Below are 21,525 nucleotides of genomic sequence, written 5' to 3'. Positions count from 1 at the left end.
AATTGGAAGTATAATCCAGTGCCATCCTGAACAGAATCATGCGTATTCACGTTATTGTATGAAAGATTACCACACGCGATCTCTGGCAGTCCGAATGGACTCCAAACGCAATCACGCATCAATCCACAGTTAAGTAAATTCGGCGAACTAGCGAAGTCACAAACCCTGTTCCTAGGCAACTTTGCACTCAGTTCGCTGTTGTTTGGTGTGATGTGCATGTCTCCTTTGGCCCTGGTTTCCCATGAAGCCACACTGCAATTCCGATTCAATTTTGCTTCGGCTTGTCCTTCAGCATTGCTGAGGGAGGGCTGCTGCCTGCTAATTAAGAGGCATGGACCCGGAGCTATTGGATAACCATTATATTCACATTTTAACTGGACAAGAGTGAATATATGCTCGTTTTAATGTGAATAGCGCATGTCCTTTCAACCATTCTTCCCGCCCTCCCTCTTTGGTAAATTGTGGGGTTCCTTGGTTCCTCTCTCTCACTTGCCTAAATATGCTATGCTCCAGTCATCTGGAGTCTCACTAAGCAAGGGTGCCAATTCACACTTAAGACCCCACCGACGTGATGGCTTACTTTGCACAGAATCTGGATCGCATTCAGGGAGGCCATTACAGTGAATTTAAGGTGTGATAAGTAATCACGTAATTATGTGAATTTTCGAATTGACCTCGCTATCTTCTCTTTCAAAATTGAGAACCTCCTGTCCCATTTGATAAACTCCTGGGTTTCATAGCCAAGAGAGAATCACAATCCAACACTCAAACAACTGTGCCATGCTGAATGTAGCCTTAACGTATGACTAGAACAGAGGACAATGATTCTGTCTGCCTGGTATCACACCTTCCAAAAGAACTCCTTGGTAACAACCAGCATGCTTCAAGGAGCTCGAAGGTTCCTTAAAATGAAGCTGATGGACTTTCTGACAGAAACCTAATAGAAGAATAATTTGTGGCCAATTGCCTGGGGTTTACTGCAGTCCTGCTCCAATGGTCCTGTAGGTGACTGGACAAAACCAGCCTGTTCTCATTCTTCTCTTGGTTTGTCTTTAACAGCGAGGCCACTGGACACTGAAGCATGTACACACTGACATACCCTGCGGAAGCAGGGTACACAGAAGACAAGTGCATCTCTTCCCCCGTTCCATCTCTTGTTATGTTTAACCAGAGTGAGATAATTCTCAGTTTCAAGAGTGAATCAACTTTTCTGGAAAGCATGGCTAGCTAAGTAAGGGAGCCTTCAGCCAATGCTAACTGCTTTAATACCTTTTGTGAGCTTCTGAAGATTGGGGGGGGGGGGGGGGGGGGCAGGGATGCTCAGCATCTCTCCTTCAGTTATTTCATAATACTTTTGAGATCAGGTGAATAATACTTCTCTGTGTATGATGGAGTGGTGAGATCAGGGGAAAAGATACTCAGGGTAACCCAGTTTTATAGCATTTCCAACAAAGAAAACTAGAAATCACATTTCATTGGTTACACTGAATTAAACATTTACACCCCTGTATATTCATTGGATGTCCCAACACACATCTCTGTCCCTTGTCAATCAGTCTTTTTATCTATATCACTGGTCCCCAAACTGGACCAGTCTTGGACTCCAGGAGCCTTAACCATGTTGTCCAGTGGTTTGGGATTCTGGGAGCTGAAGTCCAAAATCCCTTAAAGGGCACAGTTTGGGGACCACTGATCTATATGTTTTGTTTCACCTCAGACTGTTTACTATGCAGTACTGCCTTTTATTGTGGGTTAGAATCTTAAGTTAGGAGCCATTTCCAAATTGTTTACCTTCCAAAGCAGAGAATTTGACATACCAACCTTTGCTCTTAGTACGTGCCAGCGCTAGTAGCTCCTGAGCACTAGCAAAATTCGGAACCCTAACCATTCTGCCAGAGAATGAAATGGGTGGAATTTCCCAAGGAGGGAAAGGGGCACTGGGTCCCAGGCACTCCTTCCGCACTTTGCGCAAAGCCCCTCTGAGAATGCCCCCTTTCCTCCCCATTGCGGAGCAGGTGAGCGAGCTGGACCCCGAGAGGCTCAGGGCAGGAGGGCTGAGGGCGGGGCGGGGCTTGGAGGGCGAGGCTGATTGGTGGGCTGGGGGCGTGAGGTGGATGATGCCACGTCCGGCGGGAAAGCCCTGCCTCGCTGCTGCTGGGCGCCTGCCTCCTCCTCCTCGCTCGCTCAGTCTCCGGCGCTTGGCTCGCCTGGCAGCAGCTGGGGCGCTCCCCTTCCCAGACAGGCGCTGCTGCCGCTGCTGCCGCGATTGCCAGCCTTCTCCCAGCTTCAGCAACTTTCCCCGCGGAGCCTCAGCATCCTCCCTGGCGCCTCCCCCGAGGAGCCCTTGAGCTGCTGAAGAGGGAGCTGTCCTTGGCTCTGGCCTGGAGCCGCCGCTTGCTCGTCCACCTCGTTGCCTCGGCGGGGCTTTCTTGCCTTTGCCTCCAGTCACCCAGGGCGCTTCCTTCCTGCCTGCCTTTTCTTTCTGGACACTTGGGCCACTTCCCTGCCTTCTTCGGAAAGCCCTTCAGCCCAACCCGGCCGCTTCCCCCTCTCCTTTCCACACATAAAGTTCTTCTTCTTCTTCTTCTCGGCCTTTCTGGCTCCCCCGCTTTCTATTCTTTTCTTTTGCTTGGCGCCCTTTTCCCGGCGTCTTTCTTCTGCCGGGGAAGCCTCCTTTCCCAGCCCAGCCGCTGCTGTCCTTCTTCGGGAGGGAACCGAGCCCGACTTGCTTGCTCTGTGGGCCCTCTTGGACCCCGCCTTGCTCGCTTGCTGGGGGCCCCTTTGTCGCCCGCCTTCTCCCTTCCCGCCGCCTCTCCTGGGCTGGCATTGTTCCTCGGAGGGGATTTCCTTGGGAACAAGGAGGAGGAGGAGGAGGAGGAGAAGGGACCGGCAGCCCCACCGCCTCGCCCTCCCGAAGAGAAGCGCCAGCGCCAGCAGCAGGACTGAGTCGGGCTCGCTCTCCCCGGCGGCGGCTTCTCCTGCGGGACACCGGCTGCTAGCCATCGGGGACAGGATGCCTGGCTTCCCGGCAGGATTTTGGCTCCTCTGCCTCGCCACCGCCTCCGCCGCAGCCTCCTCTTCATCCAGGAGCGACGGGGCCAACAAGGCCAGGAGCTGCTCCGACCTCCGGCAACTCTATGGGGCCAAAGGCTTCAGCCCCAGCGGGGTCCCCCAGGCCGAGATCTCCGGTGAGTAGAGGCACGCAGGCGGCGCCTTCCTCTTCCTCGGATTGGCCCCGCTTTCACTCTTTTCCTGCCTTAAGGCTATGGAATTCTGGGACTCCAACTCCCAGAATTCCACAGCCTTGAGCCAGAAAAAGACTTTAAAATGTGCCAAACAGGGTTATTTCTCCAGTGTGGATGCAGCCATAACTCTCATTCTTGGGCAGGGTCCAGTCCTCAAAGGGGTGTCGTTGGCATCTTGTACGTGTGAAAGGGATCCAGGAGTCCAAGTAGACCACAAATTGAACATGAGTCAGTGCGATGCAGCAGCTAACAAGGCCAATGCAATTTTAGGCTGCATCAATAAAAGTATAGTTTCTAGATCAAGAGAAGTAACAGTGCCACTGCATTCTGCTCTGGTCAGGCCCCACCTGGAATATTGTGTCCAGTTCTGGGCGCCACAATTCAGAAAGGACATTGAGAAACTGGAGCCATGTGTCCAAAGGAAGGCGACTGAAATGGTGAAGGGTCTGGAAACCATGCCCTACGAGGAGCGACTTAGGGAGCTAGGGATGTTTAGCCTAAGAAGGCTAAGAGGTGATATGGTAGTTCTGTGTAAATATTTGAAGGGATGTCATTGAAGAGGGAGCAAGCTTGTTTTCTGGACCCGGAGCAATGGATGCAAGCTCCAGGAAAAGAGATTCCACCTCAACATTAGGAGGAACTTCCTGAGAGTAAGGGCTGTTCGACAGTGGAACAGACTCCTTCCTCGGAGTGTAGTGGAGTCTCCCTCCTTGGAGGTCTTTAAGCAGAGGCTGGATGGTCATCTGTCGGGGATGCTTTGAGAATTCCTGCGTGGCAGAATGGGGTTAGACTGGATCAGGGCCCTTGCAGTCTCTTCCAACTCTATGATTCTATGAAGCCCATGTTGCAGCTTCATTGACTGCTAAAGGATGGAGGAACAAGGCTGTTTTTGTCAGTCACAGCCTTCCCAAGCTGGTGGCTTCACTCTGCATAGGACTAGAGCTCCCATAGTTTCCAGCTGGGATGGTCGATGGAATGATGGGAGTTGTGATCTACCATTTGGAGAGCAGCAGGTTGGGGAAGGTGTGTGGAGGATGCCTTCCCCCATGTTATTTGGCTGCTTCCCTTTTTTCATCCTCCACTTTGGTTTATTTGCCTCCCTCCACTGACTGTCTCGAAGTAAAATTCAAAGCCATAGCTGTGTTAGTCTATAGAATCAGTACATAGAGAGATCTTGCAGCACCTTTGAGACTAACTGAAAGAAAGAAATTGGCAGCATGAGCTTTCGTAGGCTGAAGTTTGGACAAAGGCATCTGATGAAGTAGACCGAAGTCTACGAAAGCTCATGTCTCAAACTATGTTTCTATTGTAGTAGAGTCTCCTTCCTTGGAGGTCTTTAAACGGAAGCTGGATGGCCATCTGTCAGGGATGCTTTGATTGAGAGTTCCTGCATGGCAGGGGGTTGGACTGGATGGCCCTTGTGGTCTCTTCCAACTCTAGGATTCTATGATTCTAAGTAGTTAGTCTTTCCTGGAACTTTGCTGGAGTTGAGGCTGCCTTTGTAATGCCAGCCTCAGTGCAAGATTTGCTTTGGAAGGGAGTGCTTAGATCCCTTATTTGTGAGACATTTCCTGCAAGTCACACAACCGCCACCCATGTTCCTTGGTGTCACCCTCCCACGCATCTCAAAGTGTGTACTTTGCTGAATTTAATGTGCCACAGAGGAACTGGAATTCCTCTGCCTAACCGCCTCCCCCCCAAATGCTCTGTGATATTGAAGGCGTGTGGTTGCTGTGGTTGTAAAAATAAAATCCAATTCTGTCCTTAGCATATGGCTGTATTGCTTTGGAGGATGTGAGCCAGGAAGGGGGGGAGATAGGTAATGCAAAACTGTTGTGATTGGTTCTGAGGTTAAAGAGTGCCACAAGGCAGTAAGAGAAGAGGTGGAGTGTTTTAGCCTCTTTGGGGAAGAAAGCAGTTTATAGTCCAGCTGACAGTTCTTGCTGTAGCTCTTTTTTCTTGAAAGGACACACAAATGCCTAGTTATTTGAGGAGGTGAACTGTAGAGCAGAGGTAATTCCTACAAGTCGCTACAGCATTGCAATACTGACTTCCTCTGAATGGATAAGAGGGTTTCAGATTCTTTTTTAAAGGTCAGATACTTCTGAAGTATAAAAAAAATATGGGGTGTTGGAATACCGAAGTTCTAGTGGGGAACTAACAAAATCTACAGACTTGTGGGAACTTTCTCATTAACGAACAACAATAAAATGCCTCAGGGTGAGCATCAAACCCAACTTAACAAAGATGCTCTGTCAAAATTATTCTCCATGGCCAATTCCAAACAAATCTTTCCTCAAAAGTCAATCGCAGTGAAATGTTCCAAAATGCTGGATTAGGGTTGCAGTTTAGCCATTTCTTGACTAGTATTTGAGGCACACAAGTCCTCACATTGTTATATAGGGAGTGCTTCAGCCGTTGTTCATTGCTTACCTTCAGAGCAATCGAAAGCCAGGAGGACACAAATGGGAGAAATTCTTTCCCTCAATCAAGTACGGAAAAAACAATGATTCTACAGAGAGTGCCCCCTACAGAATGGTTTCAGTTTATCTTGTTAGTACTGTATACAGTTAGAATACCTATGTTTAGTTTAGTGCTGAAGTATGTTCACTTTACCAGTTTATTTTACTGAAGGAATAAAAATCATTTATGGAATTTATTGAGCTTGACCAAGAGCTGCCTTTTCTTTTTTTAAAACTTTCTACAAGGTGGATAAACTAGTTGCTTTCAACATGGCTGTCCTCCTTAGCATTAAGATCTTTGGAAGCATGTCTTCCAAGTAAGCATGTGTAGAACTGGCTTCTGAGATACGTTTCTGCAGGTTGCTTGCAAGAACTACCCTAAGCATCATTTTTGATGGTTAAAATCAGATTTCTTTCTTGATCATTTAAACATAGGGCTGAATTTAAAGTGAAGCAAGAGTAAGCATAAAATGTCTGTGGATGGGATACATTCATTAATTCATTCATTATTCCATTACAAGCTATAACTTATTATAGTGGCAGAAGAATTTAAGGGATACCGATGAACCCAAGTAAGTTCTTTTCTATGTACAGTTGAGAGCAGTTTTTAAAAAAACACCTTACTGTTGATGGATCGTATCATGCATATTCACTTATCCAGTAACTCATTACTTCTGTTTGATATCACGTCTTTGTTGCTCTACATTTCATCCAGTGTTTTGCCAGTGGGATGGATTGTTTTAAATCAAAACAACTGCCCATCATAGAATGGATTTTTATCTAAGGTGTTTATTATACAGGTTGGATATCGTGGTTTTATTGTAGTGGTTTTAAATGTTGTAATTTAATATTGTTTTCATATGGTGCTTTAATTGTTTGATTGTAATAAGTTTTTAAAGTGGTTTTATTTGTGGGCTGCCTTGATTCCCTTTCTGGGAGAAAGGCAGCATAGAAATTAAACAAACAAATAAACAGATTTTAAAATTCAGGCATTTTTATAAGATGTATATTTATACGCCTTCCTTAAAACATATTGGTTGTTAACTATATAGAGGCTCTATGCAATTAATGGATATTATCCACGACCATGTGCCCGTGCCCATTTTGCACTCTAGGAAGATGTCTAGGGATTTCACAGAATTATAGAGATGGAAGGGACCAACCCCAAGCAAATACAGAAATCCTCTGCCAAAGTACCCCCAAAATGTGGCTGTCTAACCTCTGATTAAAGACCTCCAAATAAGAAGAGTCCACCACTTTCCAAGATTATTTTTTCTACTGTTAAGTAGTTTTTACTGTCATGGGGTTTCTTCTTAATATATACTTGGAACCTTTTTTCTTGTAACTGCTTGTAACTACTTCTTCTGGACACTTTCCAATTTGTTAGTATTGTTCCTAAACTGTAGTGCCCAGAACTATACACAGTGCTGCAGTATTTGGCATCTAATCAAAACACAATTTATGAATGCCTCTGACTAATTCATCATTGACGGAGCAAACTGAACTGTTCTTACCTCCTTCTGACACATACCAGTCATCAGATCATTCTGTTTATCCTAAGCCTAATTTAAAAGTCAAATTGAATTTCATTACACACCTGATGAGATCTAGAATTGGTTCTTCTTTTAACCAGAAAGTTTCCTTCCCAGTCCTGGCTTAACAGAGCTGCTCTAACTGTGGGAACAATGAAGGAATTATGGAGAGTCTCTCCCTTTTTCTGTTTTGCAATACTTAGAATGCTACTGGCCCTGGGCACTGCAATTTTCTTGAGTCTGCTATTGCTTGGGCTGCTGGAACAGCAGCAGTTCTGACACTGTGAAGTTTATCACACAGGAGGAATTTCTCTTAATTTCAAATGAAAAGAAAGTGGGGTCAGAACACATTCACGTGAATTTGAATTGCATTCGAATTGACTTCCCATTGTCCGAAAATAGCTTGCCGTTGCCCGAAATTGCGTGTGGTAGTCTGTCACGCAATAACATTAAACCCCATGATTGTGTTAGGATTGCCATTGGATTATATTTCCAATTTCCTTTGTCTGATAAACTCATGTGGCTGCATCCACACTGCAAAAATAATCCAGTTTGACACCACTATAATGGTGATGGCTCAGTGCTGTGGAATTCTGGGAATTGTAGTTTGTTTTGGCACCAGAGCTCTTTGGCTAAATGTCTCACAAAAGTACAAGTCCCAGAATTCCAGCATTGAGCCATGGCAGTTAAAGTTGTGTCAGACTGGTTTATTTCTGCAGTGCAGCTGCAACCTGAATGAGAGCAGTGATAAAGACTGCCTGGCACTGAAACTAAGTTGGGGGCAGGCTGAAAGTATCTGACAGTAGATTGAAAGAGAGAAAAATAAATGGTCTAGCTTTTCCTGAATTCAAATCTGAGCCAGAGAAGAACTTGGGTCATAATGCTTGTCTTCCTGTTGAGTGTTACGAGCTACCAGAAAATATATGTACTGTAAATGATAAGGATATGAAACAATATCAAAAGATGTCTTTTGCCGGTGTGTTATCATGAGCAGTGATGTTACACAGATACAGTCATGAAACCCTGGTAGAAGGAAATTGTACAGTGGAAAATTAAGAGAATGAGAGCATGTGGTTTGTGAGCCATCTGCTTATAGCCTTGCCAGCTGTGTGCTTTAAAAGGAATTCTTCATGTTCCTAGTTGGTGATTGCCATATGTACTTCAAAATAGTAAGAATGTAGAAAGTCACATCTGTGTTGTGCTACTGACTGTACAAGATTCCCATAAAGAGTGTCATTCCCAGATCCTAGGCTTTCTCAATTCCAATATGTAGTAAGACAAAAGAATCGGCAAGGGAAGACAACTGTCTAGAATACCTGTATAATATCTTAATGTATTGATCACCAGTGTGGTATTGCTGTGTCTGTTCTTTCTTGTTCTGTTCCTTGAGCTACCTGAGAATTGTGTACAGGTAGCTTAGTCTCCCAGTCCTAGCGAAAAACTCGACTCTTATCTGACAAGACTCGCCATAGGAACTTTCTTTGGTCCTGTCGGGAGGCAATACATGCAGCAAAGAGACGTTTCTCCTCTGCACGTATTGCGTCTACAGAATCCCGTCCAGCAGAGCTGTTTAGGGTAGTAAGGGAACTGACGCAGGTATCCCCTGCGCAGAACCCTTTACTTAACCCAACAACAACCTGCTGTGATGCATTTAACAACTTCTTTGCAGATAAAATCTCTCAGATAAGAGCCGACTTAGACGGCAGTATTGTAACAGAAACAAGAGACGAGGTGTCCAGCGATTCCGTTAACGAGATTGTACTGGATCAGCTTCAATCTATGAGTACCGATGACGTGGACAAGCTCCTTGGTAAAGTGAGGAAAACAACTTGCCCTCTCGACCCTTACCCATCATGGCTGGCCGTCCAGGGGAGGGATGAACTGAGACAGTTCCTTACAAGCATCATCGGTGCATCCTTCAGGGAAGGTTATATTCCATCTTGCTTAAAGGAAGCGGCTGTTAGGCCGCTTCTGAAAAAACCTTCCCTGGACCCCCTGGATATGAACAACTATAGGCCAGTCTCTTTGCTACCATTCTTGAGCAAGGTAATCAAGAGGGCAGTTGCTCTTCAACTCCAAGCTGCCTTGGATGAAACCGATTATCTAGACCCATTTCAAACTGGCTTCAGGACAGGCTTTGGGGTTGAGACTGCTACGGTTGCCTTGACCGACGATTTGTGTCTGAGCATCAACAGGGGCACTGTGACCCTGTTGGTGCTTTTAGACCTCTCAGCGGTTTTCGACACGATAGATCACGGCATCCTCTTGGACCGCCTGAGGGGGTTAGGTATCGGAGGCACTGCATTGCAGTGGATCCGTTCCTTTCTCTCGGGCAGATCCCAGAGGGTGCTGCTCAGGGACAGTTGCTCCAGTAAAAGGGAGCTCACCTGTGGTGTCCCACAGGGTGCTATTCTGTCCCCGATGTTATTTAACATCTATATGAATCCGCTGGGCAAGATCATTCAGAGTTATGGAGCTGGGTATCAGTACGCCGATGACACCCAAATCTATTTCTTCATGTCTCATTCGTCTGCCTCGAATTCTGATGGCGTCTCCTCTCTCAATGAATGTCTTTGGGCAGTAGTGGGCTGGATGAGGAAAAACAGATTGAGGCTGAATCCAGACAAAACGGAAGTGCTCACGGTAACGGCCCCAAAACCAAGAATCGGGTTGCAACCTCCGGTCCTGGGTGGGGTCACACTCTCCATCAAGGACTGCGTTCGCAGTCTGGGGGTGCTCCTTGACTCATCGCTCCTGATGTCGAACTAGGTAAATGCGACAGTCAGGAGCGCCTGTTATCAGCTTCGGCTGATATGCCAGCTGCGCCCTTTTCTGGAAGTAAGGGGTCTTGAGACTGTTGTGCACGCGCTGGTAACCTCCCGTCTAGACTTCTGTAATGTGCTCTACATAGGGCTACCCTCGTGCTTGGTCCAGAAATTGCAACTAGTGCAGAATATGGCAGCCAGAGTAATTTCTGGAACATCCAGGAGGGACCATATTACCCCAGTTCTAAAGTCCCTCCACTGGCTGCCCATTAGCTTCCAGACCCAGTACAAGGTGTTGCTTATCACCTTTAAAGCCCCAAATGGCTTGGGTCCAAACTATCTTCAGGACCGTCTTCTCCCCTACAATCCTCCCCACGCACTCCACTCCTCTGGGAGAGGCCTTCTTCAGCAACAAAAATCTAGGTTTTCGACTACCTCCCAGAGGGCATTTTCCGTCGTCGCCCCCAGACTGTGGAACGGCCTGCCGGATGAGATCCGTCTACTTACATCCTTAGACAGCTTTAAAAAGGCTGTTAAGATGGATCTCTTCCGGCAGGCCTTCCCAGAATAGAGAACCTGGCCACAAAAAACATCTGGGAATAAGATACTGCTGATCCCATTGACTGTTTATTGATGTGATGTTGTTGACCTTTTGGTTAGTTTTTAACTTGTTTTTTTTTTAAATTTTGTATTGGATTTAATACTCTTTTAACAAGGGGAGGGTACCAGGGATTTTATATGTTCTGTATTTTAACTTTGTTAGCCACCCTGATTGTTCTCAGAGGCAGGATACAATTAAATTATTATTATTGTTGTTGTTGTTGTTTTGTATACCTTTCACTACAAAGTTGCACATTCTGCGCATTGTTTTGATTTTCACTGAGATGGCATCACAATTCAGATGGAATGTATATTCAGAAACAGTGTCTTTCAACAACAGGTACAAGTTGGTTTTTCAGATCATAAGCTGGAGATCCTGCTTATACTTAAAAAAAATAGGCAATGGGAAGGAGCGCCAGTTGTAGGTCTGGCTATTTGCTTCCACAGGTTCTCTTGGTTGCTTTTCTCCAGTGCCTGCTTTAGGTTAAAATTAAAGTCCCTTCAGCTACTTTAATCAGAAGAGAAGGCTGAGCAAGAGAATTTGTAGAAAATGAGGAAGGCTGGGTGCAGCATCTCTCCCATAATATAATTAGATTGTTGTCTGTGTTATTTGGCTTTTCTGTTTCCCTGTGGCATTTTGTTGGCTGCTGCTAGAAGCTAAATGGTGGAGTAGATGGGGATTTGCTCCAAATAGCCATGTAGTTTGGGCATTTCTCATGCTGCTTAATTGAGTTTCAAGCAAAACTTGTCCAAGAGAATATATTTAAGATGCAAGATTCTTATCTCATCTTCTGTTCTTATATAAACCCTCTTACAAAAATGTTGCCTTTTGTATTATGCCTTTTGTACTGTTTTCATTTGTGCTGCACCAGATTCCGTACTTTCCTTAGCACAAGTTTAAGGTTGGTTTTAAACCATGCAACCAAACAACAGCCATTATCATATTTTTTAAAAAAGTAAGAGTGTTCTCATGAGTGAGGCTTAAATGTTTTTATGGTCTGCTATTTATGTGATTACTTTGTTCTTTATGTTAATATTTGATTATTGCCCATACAAAAGAATAAGACAATATAGGACACTAGGTGTTGCCTTCCAAACCATGTAGATCTTGCATTAATTAACATCATAGATTTGGTTGAAACAAGAGGCAATTATGAAGATAATTGTCAAGTACCAGGTGCTCTTGTGTTGCTTGCTGCGAATGAATTACTGGCATTTGCTGCACATTTATAGCATGTTCTGCAAATTTTAATCTCCATTCTTAGTTATGGTTTTAAAAGAGGATTATGACTAAGATGTAAGTCTTCTCTGTTCAGTAAAAGCCTTAGAGAGTACAAGCCTGTTGAGACAGACACCTGTGCCAAGACTGTTGTTGGTGCAGTAACTTTAAAAAAATGGATAAATGAAAGAGTCAAGCTTCCTCATATTTTTGATTTCATACTCTGTATTTGTCACATTTGCAGTAGTAATGTTTAGTCAACATATTTTGCCCAATTGGTCATGTGCTGTTCTTTTTTTGGAAGGTGTGGATAAAAAGCATTCTGTGTATCCATTGCTCTAGAGTGTTTGACCATTACCCATTCATTGAGAGAAACAAAACACACACACACCTTGGTGAAACTTTTTGCCTGAAGCAAAACTGTATGATTCTAATAGGTTGGGCGGTCCCAGGCTGAGTAGGGTTGCCATAGCGCCAGACCTCAAAACCGAAAATGTAGGCAAATTTTCAAATGTAGGACACACAAATGTGTCCTACATTTGAAAATTCGGTCCTACATTTTCCCTGGCGATCGCGGCGGGGAGCGGAGGCCAAGCAGCGAGGGAAAGCCTCCACTTAAGGAGGCTTTCCTCCCTGCCTGCCCGGCCTCACCGTGATCGGAGGCCCAGGATCGGGCCCTCTCCTCGTTCCTGGCCCCCCGGAACCAGGAAGAGGGAGCAGGCCGGCGGCGATCGCCGCGGCCTCTCCTCGTTCTTGGCCCCCACGGGACCAGGAAGGAGGGAGCAGGCCGGCAGCGATGGCCGCGCCTCTCCTCGTTCCTGGCCCCTCGGGACCAGGAAGGAGGGGAGAGCCGGGCGCCGATCGCGGGCCCTCTCTCCTCGTTCCTGGCCCCCGCGAGGCCAGGAAGGAGGAGGAGGCTGCAGGGAGGCGGGGAGGTTGGCCGCGGCTGCACCCAAGAGGCGCCGCCTCCCTGCAGCCTCTTCTGACCAGGCCTCGCTGCCCTCCTTTTTCTCCGCGCGGCATGCGCGGTGGAGGAGGAGGAGGGCAGCGAGGCCCCAGGGTTGCCCAGCAACCCCGCTGCAACCGGGCTTTTCCCGGTTTTTGGCTGCACCTGTGCCATGACCGGGCAGGTGCAGCCAAAACCAGGAAAAACCCGGTTGCAACCGGGTTATGGCAACCCTAAGGCTGAGGCACCAGAGTAGATGGGAGCTGGAATAGAGCAGCAGTGGGAATAAAATGGCAGGAAGCACAGCAATTATGAGGTTGGCTGTTGGTAGAGAAAGCTGTCACTATTAGGGAGAAAGTTACCTTGCCAGTTCCTAAGCTGGACAGGATCTGGCTGCTCAATACTCCAATTTATGGCTTTTTCTGCCTTGTCCATGTGGCCACTGCAGACCTGCAAAAAGTACACTACACTCAGGGCAGCCTGAGCTGTCTTGCACTCTGAGGCAACTTGGATATTGTTGCACCAACTGCCGCCTTTTCAGCAAAGCCTCACTTCCATTACGAGAGGCTAGGAGGCATTAGTGACCAGCTGAGAAGGATATAGTTCCCCCTCTCCCTTATAGTGGTGACTGTGGTAGCACTCCCAGTTGCTCAAGGCCCAAGCAGGGAGCAGCTGTGCTAGCAACAAAAAGGGACTGGCACACAAGACACAGGTCTGTGTAGACCGCTGCCTCCATTGGTGGCATTGATAGTTGTGGTAGAAGCTGCAGCATCCTTCCATTGCTAGTCCCTTTCCTGCTTGAAGTGAGAAGGGAGCAGTGCCGCCAAAAGCAGCCAGTACCCTAGGTGTGAGCCAGAGGTTACACAAGGGGGGTGGGGGTGGGGAGGATCTCTGTCCCCTTTCTCAGTGCTAGGAGGAGGAAGAAACAACAACTAGAGGGAGCCTTATTACATCAGCAGCAGGAAAAGAAGGAAGCAGCAGCCAGTGACTGTGCCTTTACTGGTGCCTGGCTGCTCTGTGATTGCTTTTGCAGCTAAGGAGTGGCATCTGAGGTACTCCTGAGACTGGCTATGTAATCATATGCTGCATATAGGGGGAAGGAGTGCACCCTGAAAACTCTTCAGTAACTTCTCCTCTATTGGTTATATTCAGGGCCGATTTCTATTGTAGCGTATAGTATAATATACAATTTTATGAAATATTATTTGGGCTGACCTTGTTTCTGACTTATGGCAACCCTAAGGTGAACGTGTCACAGAGTTTGCTTAGCAAGATTTGTTCAGAAGTGGTTTGCCTTTGCCTTCATCTGAGCCTGAGATAGTGTGCCTTGCTCAGGATCACCCAGTGGATTTCCATGGGCAAATGGGGAATAGTTCAGTGCTCAAACCACTACACCATATAGGTTCTGTGCTTATTGCTGTACTTATGATGAATCAGTGACCTCTAACTGGACTAAAACTCTCCTTATTGACCTAAATATACAAAGTGTTTGGAGAGCGATTAAGGTGTATGTGTTCAGAGGAGTGTACAGGGAAGCAAAAAGAGATGCAGACGAATGCCAAATTGAATTGAAGCAGTTGTGGGATGCCTTTTCCGAACTTGACAGCTACAAATATGTTTGGCTTCCACCACTCCCACCAATCATACGAGGAACATCATAGTCCCCATGGGGGAAATTTCTTGATTGGAGGATGCTTTAAAAGGATGGGGAAAAAAACCTTTGAATGAATCAATTACAAACCTTCATGTCATTCTCTGTAAATCCCATGGTCTGGCCTGACACTAACAGTCTAAGCAAGAGACAACTATTAATCATTTAACTAACTGAAATATTTTTATTGTTAGTGTTCAAAGCAGGGCTCGGCAACCTCCGGCCCGCGGGCCGGATGTGACCCGCGGAGGCCTTTGAGCCGGCCCCTGGCTAATCCCACCGCCGCCGCCGCCGATTGCGGCTTTTCCCCGCTCTGGGCGCTGCCATTTTGGGCAAAAATCCCCTGGGAGGCCCGTTGCCGTCGCTGGGGCCCTCCAGGAGGGCTCCGACAGCGGCAGCGGGCCCTTGGGAGGCCAGTTGCTGTCGCTGGGGTCCTCCAGGAGGGTTCCGACGGCGGCAGCGGGCCTCTGGGAGGCCCGTTGCCATCGCTGGGGCCCTCCAGGAGGGCTCCGACGGAGGCAGCAGGCCCCTGGGAGGCCCATTGCCATTGCTGGGGTCCTCCAGGAGGGCTCTGGCGGCAGCAGCGGGCCCCTTGGAGGCCAGTTGCTGTCTCAGGGGCCCTCCAGGAGGGCTCCGGCGGCGGCGGGGGGCCCCTGGGAGGCCAGTTGCCGTCGCTGGGGCCCTCCAGGAGGGCGGCGGCAGCAGGCCTCTGGCATCAGGGGCCGGCAAAGACGGGGAGGCCTCCAGCGCTGACGGTCCCCACCGGCTCTTTCCCGGCCTCTGTCAGGGGCCGGCAAAGAGGAGGTGGCCTGGCCCCTGGGGGTGGAAGCTCTGCCCCAGGGGTGGGAGCTCCGCCCCCGGATGGTGGAATCTCCACCCCCGGAGGGTGGAGGCTCCGCCCCCGGCATGCGGTCCTGCCCCCGGGGGGTGGAAGCTCCACCCCCCCGGCTTCGGCCCCCCAGTTGTCTGAGGGACAGCAACCCAGCCCCCGGCTCAAAAAGGTTGCCTACCCCTGGTTCAAAGTATATATCTTCCAATGTCTAATCTTTAACAATAAAACTTTATTTTCAAACATAACAATCCAAGGTCTGAGTATTCTGAGTATTCATACAAGATCATAGCAGCAGTAGCCACCTTTCCATTGTCAGAGGTCAGGAAGGACCTCCTACAGAATTATAAGTTCCTTGGTGCCTAGTCTTGAGAAGTTTTTAATACCAGAAATTTCTGCTGAACAGGTTTTCAGAAGAGCAAGACCCTTCCAGTGTGGGAGAGGGAAGGGGACAAATTTGCAGTTTTCTACTTGTGGCAGCTGCCTCACTCAGGCACATGGCCATAGTAATGGATCATTAAAGCTAAAGATTTCCTCTTTGACAAGTTTGTCTAGTCATGTCCCACTGTGGGGGGTAGTACTGATTTCTGTTACTAAGCCAAGGCAGCCACTGTTGTCAATGATGACTCTATGGTCAGGTGGCCAGCTTGACTGCATGTTACTCTCCCGCCAAAGTGGTACCTATCTATCTACTTGCACTTTTGCATGCTTTTGAACTGCTATGTTAGGAGAAGCTGGGACTAGTGACTGGAGCTGACTCTGTCACATGGTGGATGGGTCTTGAACTGCTGACTTTGGCAATCATTAAGCTGGCATAAAGCACCAACAGATCTGAGCCCCAGTATATTTTTTCATATCTTGCAAGTTTCATCTCAATGGAATCAGACAAAGGTCTGACTTAACCTTTGGGTTTATCTCCTATTTAACTATTTTTATATTTAATGCTATCTCAAGTGAATGCAAATATTGATATGCCCTCTCAGAATTAGGACGCTTATATGTTATTGCCTTAATTTGAGAGCAAGCCTCATTGAACACAGTGAGACTTCCATCATAGTAAGTATGGAATGTGGCTGCACAATTCTCCCTTTTTAATATATAAGACTGTTAAATAGGGTATCATATTACAAGAGAGAGCGAGCACATGTAGTTTTTGCCAAAGGGATGTGGCTGACTTGTACAACTTTGTGCTATAAGCCACAGCCTAGGAACAGCTTCTGACTAGAGGAGATGTGACAAGGCCACCAACAGGTGAATATTGTAGTAATCAAGCAGATGCTCTATCAGGTTTTCTTTGCTTCTGAAAAACTGCTATTGACTGCTTTGCACTGTGCAGCTGTTCACTTGTAACAGAATAGTTTTTATTAAAATACATCCTACAAATAAAATTTGACACTGATATGTGGCTATAAGCTACAAATTCTTACTACAACACATAATCACATCAGTTGCAGCATACTCAAGAAATATATGGAATAATTCCTAGAAAACACTACCACATAAAATGCAAGGCAAGAGATATATACTGTATGGTAGATCAAGCCTACAACTGTAGGAATTCTGAGATTCTTGAGGCTGCACAGAGGCATGTAATCATTCCCAGAGTTTTTTGGGGGTGCGGGAGAAGGTGAATGTACAGTTAAAGATCTGGCATCTGGGGGCAACATGGAACATCTGACTTAAATTATTTCCAGAAAAAACTTTTGAGAGCTAAATTAGGTGTGCCTAGATGCATTCTTTCAGGATGTGGTGGGGGTGGGGAGAAGTGCATATTGAGTGTTGAAACCAAAATTCTCCCAGGAGAAGTTAGAGTTCAGTTACACTTTTTAAATTGTCTGTTCAAAGCAGAATGTCTGCCAGAGGACAGTGAAAGCCTGCACAGTGATGTGTTTCTGCCTTCTTCATTGGCCTAATAAAGTTTACATTATGGACTTTGGAATTTGTCTTATGGTCAACACAGTTACCTTTGCACTTACTAGCAGAAAAAATACCAAATTGAGCCCCAGCATGGCTAAGCCAAAATACCTAGGTGGTATCACAGGACAATGCAGATTATGCAGGCATTTATGCATCCACTTTTGAGAAATCCTGTCAGCATGTGTCATGGCTGAAATTCAGATTGATAGTTGTGGATACACAAATTAATTCACCACTGCAGAATTGCTCCCAGTATGTTATGTTTAAGCTTGGCCTTCAAAATTATTTAATGGTTTTGACCAAGCATACTGAAAAAACTCTCACCCTTCTCAAGTTTCTTTTAAAGCCCTCCACATTTTTCAGTGGAAGATATTGCACTGTTCCTTACCATCTGTGAAGATGGGGAAATTGAGGATTCGTTGTGCAATTTATTTTGTTGCCCTATAATGGAGAATCAAATTTCTTCCTTAGTGGTTGAAGAGTTATGATCATTGATATGGGATGCGGTATAATTTTATATAAATTTTATAACATATTGTAGATAATATACTAAGTAAACATTTCAATAATGCTATGCTGCTTATCTTGTTGCTTTCAGTGTTTTAACTACTCACAGATTTATGGGAAAGTGTTATGATTTCCAGTTGAATGAAATGTGCACTAAACTCCAGTTGTCACAGACATTACTACAGGTTATTAACTGGTGTTAAGTCCAACCCACACAGTGGAATTACTGCTAAACTATATTCATCATAAGTCCATGTAGAGTAATGTTTTAACTTTTACAGCCTTGCTGTTCTGCCTTTCAAACATGTTGAGGCATATTGTGTAGTTTCTGTAGTAATGACATCTGTGGGCATCCATTCAGTTCACATGGCTACATCCTATAGATTCCTGGGATTTGCATTTTATGGAGACACTAGAACTCTCTGGCTCAGAATTCTAAATATCCTTCCCTAAGCTACTAACCAAGAGCCAGGGTTAGACCAGGACTCTAGAGACCAGGGCTCAAATCCCTGCTCAGCCATGAAATCCACTAGGTATCTTTGGGCAAGTCACACTCTCCCAGCCTCAGAGAAAACTAATGGCAAACCTCCTCTGAAGAAATCTTGCCAAGAAAACCTTGTAGTTTTTGCCTTAGGGTTGCCATATGTTGGAAATGTCTTAAAGCAGTGGTTCCTAAACTTTGTCATCCTAGTGTTTTGGACTTCAGTTCCCAGAAGCCACAGTTGGCTTGACCAAGAGTAAGGAATTCTGGGAGTTGAAGTCCAGAACATCTGGAGGACCAAAGTTTGAGAACCTCTGGACTAGATAATTTGGTCCTTCATGTACTTTTGAACTTCAACTCCCAGAAGCCCTAGCCAGCTTCTCCAGTAGTCAGGAATTCTGGGAGCTGAAGTCCAAACATCCGGAGGACCATAGTTTGGGAACCATTGGCTCAAAGGCTCACAACAACAAACTCCAGTGAATTTTACAGTATAGGACAGTGCATGTTTGAGTCAGTACATATTAAATTGCTCATCTGTGGATTATAAATGATAGATCTTCAACCCTAGCTAATGACAATTCTGTAACATATATTCAGTTAAGTAGGCATGAACTTATAAAATGAAGCAGTTGGATTACAAAACAGATGTTTCAAAATGCAGCAATCTAACATTAATATGGGTTGTACAATTTGTCCAAAAGCTCTATAATATATTTTGTTATTTCTTTCTGTGGTTTTATATGCCAAGATGCATGGGAACTACAGTAGCTTATAAACTACTATAGCTTATAACTGTTGATTTATTTTGGAAGTAGATTTACGGTAGCTATAATGGGACAATTTGATGGTTATATACACTGTTAACCAATGATGAAACAAGAACAGAGATGCTGTATTGCAAGTGATTTTTCCTGCAAGAATACTGCTCTTTTATAGAACTGTATACTGTACTATGCTATATAATTGACACAATATGTGCCCCCCCCCATTATTTTACAACTTTGCCCTGATCCAACTGTATTGCCAGTAGAAGGAAATGATCATTTTTCAGCCTATTGGCTAAGATCAAGAAACACTGAAATGCAGATAGATGAAATCCAGATGCACATCCAGTTTACACCTGTGATTCCTGTTCCTTCAAACCATTTCTGTGCTTCCTTTTATTTTAAGCCTGGCTTACTGACTGCTGGGAGGAAGAATAGATTTTGGAGGAGCCAAAGCAGAGAAATACCTGTGTATATATTTCTTGTATTACACTTCATTTGAGAAAGGACAGTGAGTTCTTTTAGGTAGGTGCCTATAGGAAAGAGGGCCCTTTCTTTGGCTCCAAAACTCTCCCTGTATTTGGGTTAGCTATGTTAGCTGTGCGACAGAAGAAAATCCCAAATCCACAAAATAGTGACACCTAAACAACGAAACAACTAAAAACACATTTACCTGATGAAGAAGCCAGTGAAGCTTTGAAAGTTTGCATGATGTATTTTGTGCATTTTAGTTGGTCTAATAAAGTTGTCACTGTTTTGTGGATTTTGCATTTTGTTCTGTTTTGCTGCATGACCAGCACAGCTAGCCCTGAATATATTTCCTGGATTTGAAGATACTAAATTTAACTGCAAAGGGGATCCTTTAACAAAAGAGAGCTAATGGATAGGGACTTAACCCTTTGAGTCTTTTAGAAATCGGCTGTGATGGGCTGTGCTGTTTTGTTGATTGGTATATGGCCTTTTAATGAATTTTAAATGGCTTTAACTCAGTTGTTTAATTATTTTAAAAATAATTTTCATATTTATTTTTAATTGATATTTCTGTACAGTTTTTAATCTGTACTGTTTAATTATTTGTAAGCCACTTTGAGTTCCATTATTGGGAAAAAGGCAAAATATAAGAAATTAAAATAAATAAATACATAATAAACTCTCAATAATAGCATCATAGGACCGATGTTTGAGTTTCCATTCATATGGATGTGAAATATCAGGAGTAATTAAAATCTTTATATATGTATGCCATCATCTTTTTTTAGGCCATTGGTTGATTATATTTCAGGGGTGGAGAACATGCACCCTCTAGATGTTGGAGTGTAGCTCCCTTTAGACCCAGCCAACATCACCGGTGGTGAGGGATGCTGGGAGCTACCGACAAAAGACATCTACAGGGCCACAACCCTGTTATATCCAGTTGCAAAAACAGTTATATAATGAATACCATTTAATTGTTGTTGTTGTTTTAAAAAGGGTATTTCATCCAGTAAGCCGCATCTCCAGCCTTCAACATAAGGGTGTGTGTGTGTGTGTGTGTGTGTGTGTGTGTGTGTTTATGCTTGGCTTTCTTGCTTAGGGCAAAATTTTAAAAGAAATTTGGTAAAGCCAAAGCACAGTTAACAAGCATGACTAGCATGCAAGCAGGGATGTATGAGCCTACAGAGATTTATTGCAAGATTAATTAATACTATTCATGTCACTCTGCACTGCCTGATGATTCATGGATGTAGCTTGTTAAAGATGTAAACTCATCATCTCTCTGCACTAATCCACATGCCCAGATCATATTTAACTTTAATCTTTTAATAGCTGAATAGCAGAAGGTATACTGCCTCCCTGCTTCTTTTGTCAGATTCATCGTTCAAGTCACTAGCTAGGTAACCTCAACAATCATCCACATTGGATTCCTCTCTAAGAAGATGTCAGTATACCATGTTTAATAGCTCCATGACAGCTCATAATACTCATGTGGTTACTTCTTCTATCTAGTAAGCTGGAGAAAGAACATCAGAGCAACAGCGAGTGTGTGGATACAAGTGGGTGATAAAACACTGAACAAAATACCACACTGCGTAAAGTCATCTACATCCAACTACAGTATGGTCCAGTAAATAGTGGCTTGCTGTGGTGAAGCCGCAGTGGTCATATATGGCAGATAGCATCTCTCAGCTAACTTCACTGTAAATAATTTTGGCAGCTGCTTCAAGAGATGTAATTCCAGGCATAATTTCTGAGTCAGGTTGGGGTTAAGCAAAATACTCTTTGCTGGCATAATAATTATGCAGAGGTGTTTTGTTTTTTTCAAGGAAGTTGGTCGAGAGTTTGCAAGGTATCTTCAGATTATTCAGCTTTGTTTCTGCAACACTGTATACATTGCAAGTTCCAGACTCATGGGATGCCATGGAACATTTTATAGTCTGATTTCTTCTCTGAGTTTGAGGATGCAAGGTAGACTGGAAACCTGACTGTATTGATTTTCCTGGGTCTCTCAGTGGCACTCAGTACCCTTAACCCAAAGTATTTATCTAGACTGCTGGAAAGAGATGTGACTGAGAGACATCATTTTGCAGTGTCAGAAACTGGTGCCAGGGAATCATGGCCACTGACCAA

At 45.1% G+C, this 21,525-nt stretch overlaps 1 protein-coding gene across 1 annotated transcript in view; it reads left to right on the top strand.

Annotated features, from left to right (window-relative positions):
• Nucleotides 1–2,182: 2,182 nt before the first annotated feature.
• The window catches only part of GPC1 (glypican 1), a 288,288-nt gene continuing 268,945 nt past the window's right edge, over nucleotides 2,183–21,525 (top strand). The window contains exon 1 of the mRNA XM_042460161.1: nucleotides 2,183–3,188. Coding sequence (XP_042316095.1) covers nucleotides 3,014–3,188 — 175 coding nt within the window. The 5' untranslated portion in view covers nucleotides 2,183–3,013. The remainder of the gene's footprint in view (nucleotides 3,189–21,525) is intronic.

Source organism: Sceloporus undulatus, chromosome 3 (assembly GCF_019175285.1).
Source record: "Sceloporus undulatus isolate JIND9_A2432 ecotype Alabama chromosome 3, SceUnd_v1.1, whole genome shotgun sequence".
NCBI classification, from domain to species: Eukaryota; Metazoa; Chordata; class Lepidosauria; order Squamata; family Phrynosomatidae; genus Sceloporus; species Sceloporus undulatus.
The sequence above is the reverse complement of the archived record's forward strand: the minus strand, read 5'-3'. Positions and strand labels throughout refer to the sequence as shown.